Source organism: Nerophis lumbriciformis, linkage group LG38, assembly GCF_033978685.3.
Source record: "Nerophis lumbriciformis linkage group LG38, RoL_Nlum_v2.1, whole genome shotgun sequence".
In the NCBI taxonomy this organism is placed as follows: Eukaryota; Metazoa; Chordata; class Actinopteri; order Syngnathiformes; family Syngnathidae; genus Nerophis; species Nerophis lumbriciformis.
Window position 1 is genome coordinate 9617227 of NC_084585.2, and position 6500 is coordinate 9623726.

The 6500-nt window shown below is 44.3% G+C and overlaps 1 protein-coding gene across 1 annotated transcript; it reads right to left on the bottom strand.

The window, feature by feature from the left end:
- Nucleotides 1-2382: 2382 nt before the first annotated feature.
- Nucleotides 2383-4217, bottom strand: LOC133578044 (uncharacterized). The gene is made up of 2 exons (XM_061932168.2): nt 3763-4217; nt 2383-3667 (listed from the first exon to the last, which is right to left on the bottom strand). Exons 1-2 carry the CDS (start codon nt 3827-3829, stop codon nt 2595-2597), a joined length of 1140 nt encoding a protein of 379 aa, XP_061788152.1. The 5' UTR covers nt 3830-4217; the 3' UTR covers nt 2383-2594.
- Between the last annotated feature and the right edge of the window lie 2283 nt (nt 4218-6500).

Consider the following 6500-nt stretch of genomic DNA (forward strand, 5'->3'; position numbering starts at 1 on the left):
AAATTTCCCAGAATTCCAGGTCTTCCGGGACAATTTTCCCCATTCAAAATGAATTGTCCATTTTTCAAACTTCCACCATTTCCACATTTTTCAACCTATTCAAACCATTCCAGCTTTAACACATTCTGGAAATTCAAACTATAATTTTTTCAAGTTCAAAACAATTCCAGGATTTTCCAGAATTCCTGCTTTTCCAAAGTCCTATTTCCACCCTTTTTTCTGGCGACTACTCCTTCCACAATTTTCAACGCATTTCCACCGTCAAAACATTCCTCTTAATCAGGACACAAAACAAAGTTAATTTTTGAACTGGAAAATTTCCCGGTTTTCCCGAAATTCCGTAATATCATTTCTCAATTCAACATGTTACTACTTCAACATTTCTCCACCGATATAACATTTTTTAGCACCAACCTTTTCAACTCATTCCGAACATTCAAGTCTTCTAAAATTTTCCCCAAAATTCTCAAATTTCCATGAAATTCCCATTGAAATGAATGGGACATATTTCTAAGTTCCACAATTCTCACATTTTTCATTGGATTCAAACCGTTCCAACTCCAAAATATTCAGCCTGTTCAAAATTGTGTGCTCTCCTTCAACAATTAAAAAAATAAATAAAAATACCCGGATTTCCAAGAATTCCCAGTTTTCAGGGACTTTTCCCCTCCATTCAAAATTAATTGTCCATTATATAAACTTCCACAATCCGCACATTTTTCAACCTATTCAAACCATTCCACATTCAACACATTCTGGAAATTCAAACTATCATTTTTCCAAGTTAAAATTTTTTTCCAGGATTTTCCAGAATCCCTGCTTTTCCTAAGCCCTATTTCCACCCTTTTTTCTGGCGACTACTTCTCCCACATTTTTCAACGCACTTCAACCGTTCCACCGTCAAAACATTCCTCTTAATCAGGACACAAAACAAAGTTAATTTTTGAACTGGAAAATTTCCCGGTTTTCCCGAAATTCCGTAATATCATTTCTCAATTCAACATGTTACTACTTCAACATTTCTCCACCGATATCATTTTTTTTAGCACCAACCTTTTCAACTCATTCCGAACATTTAGGTCTTTTAAAATTTTCCCCAAAATTCTCAAATTTCCATGAAATTCCCATTGAAATGAATGGGACATATATCTAAGTTCCACAATTCCCACATTTTTCATTGGATTCAAACCGTTCCAACTCCAAAATATTCAGCCTGTTCAAAATTGCGCGCTCTCTTTCAACAATTAAAAAAAACAAAAACCCGGATTTCCAAGAATTTCCCGTTTTCAGGGACTTTTTCCCCCCATTCAAAATGAATTGTCCATTTAATAAACTTCCACAATTCGCACATTTTTCAACCTATTCAAACCATTCCACCTTTAACATATTCTGGAAATTCAAACTATAATTTTTTCAAGTTCAAAACAATTTCAGGATTTTCCAGAATTCCTGCTTTTCCAAAGTCCTATTTCCACCCTTTTTTCTGGCGACTACTTCTCCCACAATTTTCAACGCATTTCAACCGTTCCACCGTCAAAACATTCCTCTTAATCAGGACACAAAACAAAGTTAATTTTTGAACTGGAAAATTTCCCGGTTTTCCCGAAATTCCGTAATATCTTTTCTCAATTCAACATGTTACTACTTCAACATTTCTCCACCGATATACATTTTTTTAGCCCCAACCTTTTCAACTCATTCCGAACATTTAGGTCTTTTAACATTTTCCCCAAAATTCTCAAATTTCCATGAAATTCCCATAGAAATCAATGGGACATATTTCTAAGTTCCACAATTCTCACATCTTTCATTGGATTCAAACCGTTCCAACTCCAAAATATTCAGCCTGTTCAAAATTGTGTGCTCTCCTTCAACAATTAAAAACAAATTCCCAGATTTCCAAGAATTCCCAGTTTTCAAGGACGCGTTCCCCCCATTCAAAATGAATTGTCCACTTTATAAACTTCCGCAATTCGCACATTTTTCAACCTATTCAAACCATTCCACCTTCAACACATTCCACTCGTCCAACCGACACTTTCCCAGGTTCCAAACCAAATTCAGTTTTTCTTGAAAATTCCAACTCTTCGACATCAAAACCATTCCAACATTCAAACTATTCTTACATTCATACTACATTCTGTCAGCATTTCAGTTCAACTTCAGCATCGGGGCATTCACACGCAATTCCTTCAGGAATGCTCATCTAGTTGACGCATGTTATTTCAAAGCTTCTGGGGGCCACATAAAATAATGTGGCGGGCCAGATCCGGCCCCCGGGCCTTGAGTTTGACACCTTTGCTCTGGTGTCACCCGGACTATATTCCATAGAAATAAATCAATCCAAAATAATGTCACGTCACGTACATTTAATGTTTTTTCCGACAACTTGACCAGCTTTCGTTTCATAAAAGTGGACAATTCAACACTGTAAAAATATGCTTTTATGAATGCAAAATGTGCAACAAAAAACTAGAAAAATAAATAAACGCAAAACAAGAGGTTCCTTTTTTTAGGTAAACTTAATAAAACTGACCTGAAGACGTTATATGGAAATAATATGCTGGATGTCATACATTAATAAAGGGTCGTGATCAATAGTCTGACTCATCGGAACGTTCTCCTTGTTGCGTCCAGTGTTTCCCCCTCTTCTTCTTTTTCCTTTTCCTCTCCCCCTTCAGCATGGCGGCCAACAAGGTTATCACCACGGTGACGGTGATGATGAGCACGGTGACAGTCTCGGCCAGGCACAGCTCCGTGTCCACCTCCATCAGCCGGTAGTCGCGCAGCACCGCGGGCTGCCCGCACGTCAGGTTGTAATAGTCGTCCAGAAAGAGTCTCTGGATGCTCCGCAGCTTCCGGAACACCCTCTGCAGGTCGCAGTCACAGTTCCAAGGGTTCCCCTCCAGCAGAATGTGGGTGCTGTAAGTGTGGATGCTCAGGAAGGTCTTGAAGTAGAGGCTGCTCAGCCGGTTGCCGGCCAGGTTGAGGAGCGTCATGCTGGTGAGCGGCTTGAACACCCCCGCCCGTGTCTCGTTGATCCGGTTCCCGGCCAGGTTGAGGACCTCCAGCGAGCGCAACATGGAGAACATACCGCTGCTGAGCGTGCTCAGCCGGTTGTCTTGCAGGTGCAGCTGCCGCAGGCCGCTCATGGAGGCAAACGACCTCACCTGGATGGCGTGGATGCCGTTGCCGCTCAGGTTCAGCCTCTGCAGGCTGTCCAGGTGCGCGAAGCTGCTGCTGTCCAGGCTGCTCAGCGAGTTGTGGGCCAGCTGGAGCTCTCGCAGAAAGGCCAAGCCCGCGGAGAAACCCTCGCCCAGCGTGGCGATCCGGTTCCGGCTGAGGTCCAGCTTCTGCAGGAACTCCAGCAGCGAGAAGCCGCCGTCTCGCACCGCGCTGATGTTGTTGTTCTGCAACAGAAGGACACGCAGCTTGCGGTTCATGCCAAACGAGCGCTCCGGGATGACCGAGATGTGATTGTCGGACAGGTCGAGCAGCTCGGTGGTGGGTGGGACTCTGGCGGGAAGGTGGGTGAAGAAGGCCCGCGAGCAGATGGCGAACCTCAGATCTCCACGACACTTGCAGCCTAATTCACACCAGGCGCTGTGAGACCTGGAGGACGCCGCTGACGCCAACAGGAGCAGGAACAGGAACTCCCTCATAGCTACTAAAAACAGCAGAAGGAAACATTTGCAAACTTGCAGTAGATGAATGACAACCTGCAAGATGAGGTGAAAAGTTCCTGTGTATGATTTGTCTTACCAGCAGCTGCACGTCGGCTTCCCAGCGCCTGCAACGACCAGCGGACGGCAGGGGGGAAACATGACATGATGATGGAGGCGAGGGGGACCTAATGAGACGCCACAAAGAGGATGGAAACAAAACAGCAAGGGGAGGCGAGCTCATCAATTATTTACCGTGCGGCGGGAGGGCGGAGGGGAAAGTGAAGTGCAGCGGGGTTTAAGAGATTGAATTGGGCCACAGGACAGAATTAGAAGGTCTGGGCTTATTCAACTGATTGCAGGCAGCTCTTAATCTCTACTATATATATATTTCCATCCATCCATCCATCATCTTCCGCTTATCCGAGGTCGGGTCGCGGGGGCAGCAGCCTAAGCAGAGAAGCCCAGACTTTCCTCTCCCCCGCCACTTCGTCCAGCCCCTCCCGGGGGATCCCGAGGCGTTGCCAGGCCAGCCGGGAGACATAGTCTTCCCAACGTGTCCTTGGTCTTCCCCGTGGCCTCCTACCGGTCGGACGTGCCCGAAACACCTCCCAAGGGAGGCGTTCGGGTGGCATCCTGACCAGATGCCCGAACTACCTCATCTGGCTCCTCTCCATGTGGAGGAGCAGAGGCTTTACTTTGAGCTCCCCCCAGATGACAGAGCTTCTCACCATATCTCTAAGGGAGAGCCCCGCCACCCGGCGGAGGAAACTCATTTCGGCCGCTTGTACCCGTGATCTTGTCCTTTTGGTCATAACCCAAAGCTCATGACCATAGGTGAGGATGGGAACTGTGGAGAATGCATATATGTTTAAGAGCTTTTTCTCTGTTCATAGCCATGTTTGGCGTAGCTAGTACTTTTCCTTTGTATATTCTACCAGTTTCTCTTTGTCCTCAGATGCCTGTTTAGTGGAATGTGAATACCTCCCCCACTTGTTCCTTATCAGTGTTGCGAGGGGGATGGGTGGGGGCTTTCTTTGTGTGCAAGGAGTTGGCTTTTCCGTTTGAATGTCAAATCAACTAGAGTAGCCGATATGAATGTATTGATTACACTGATCTCTTGAAATTTCAGTAAAACTTGATAATATTCCAATTCTGTTTTGACGGTCCTTCTCACTCAGCATATATGTCATCGAAATAACTTGGAATTGACCAGTAACTTAGATTCCCTGGGAGGAAGAGCTGGTCGACGCAACAGAACGTAGATCGACCGGTAAATTGAGAACTTTGCCTTCCGGCTCAGCTCCTTCTTCACCCGATACGGCGTCCGCATTACTGAAGACGCCACACCAATCCGCCTGTCGATCTCACGATCCACTCTTCCCTCACTCGTGAACAAGACTCCGAGGTACTTGAACTCCTCCATTTGGGGCAAGATCTCATTAGACTCGTATGTCTCTACTACTTATTTGGAACAAGGCCAAATAGTTTTATAAATATCTCCGCCACACTTCCATGGTTTGAATGAAAGTTTGAGACTTGGAGATTCCATATACACAAATTCAGGTGCCCACAGGTAAGAAAAGTAGATTTTGCACAATACCACCCTTTTAACTAGACACATTTTGCAGTTGCATAAATTGTGTTAGTTCCTCTCAGCTTACTTCTCTGCTTCAGCATTGCCATTTTGTGTGTTTTTATTGGTGAACCTTATGCTGATGACAGGTATGGTTCGTATTTCTTCCACATGGTGAGATACACGTCGACATCTACAGCCAGGGCCGCTTCTCCCTATCACGCAGATCACATGTTGTGGATCGAGGGGGCCCCATTTTGTGTATAGAAACCCATGAAAATGTCAATTACAGAGTGCTTAATATGACATTGTTAGAATAAATATGTGTAAGTTATCACACAACTCTTATGCTTAAAGGCCGTTGCTATAGTTATTATCAATTGTGCTGAAGTTGTGCTTTTCTATCTGTGCAAAGAGACAACTGGCAATCCAAGATTGTGAGTCGTCTCGTATCAGTGTTTGTGTCCAGAACATGGAGTGCCGTGACGCAGACAAAGCAGAGACAGGGCGATATCAGGAGTGTCAGCACATTTCCATTTCTGAATAATCATATATTGTGTCCAACTGGGGCTGCTGAAATGACGCCCCTTCCTTCAGAAGCAGCCTCAGTGATGTAACCAGGGACCTCCCAAATAAATAGAGGAGCACGTGGGACTGGACCTTAGAGCGTGGTGGGAGATTGTAACTGAGTGTGCAGCCCCAAACGTCTCTCTTCATTGAGCCAAATTGAACTCTGTCTCTGCATGATTCCTTGCTTCTTGTCTGTTTAATAAATGTCATCAGTGTTTGAACCTGACAGACATTCCTAACTCTTTCCTGCGAGATCACCAGTAAGAATTTGATGGTAAATTTCTCTAAACATGCCCATGTTAATGCTCGCCTTGAAAGGAAATCAATACCCAGAGTTGTTTCATAAGGTTTGCAAATGTTTCAATTACCGTCTTTTCCGGACTATAAGGCGCACTTCAAATACTTTTTTTTCTTTCTCAAAACTCGACAGTGCACCTTATAACCCGTGGCCTCTAATGTACGGAATAATTCTGGTTTTGCTTACCGACCTCGAAGCTATTTTATTTGGTATGTGGTGAATAATAAGTGTGCAGTCACACATAAGAGATACGTGTAGACTGCAATATAACTCAAGTACCCAACACCAACATTTTATATGTTCCATTGAAAATATAGAACATTACACACAGCGCTCAAAAACCAATCAAAATGTTTTAGTAGGACTTTGGTAAGCTATGAAGCCACACCGCTTG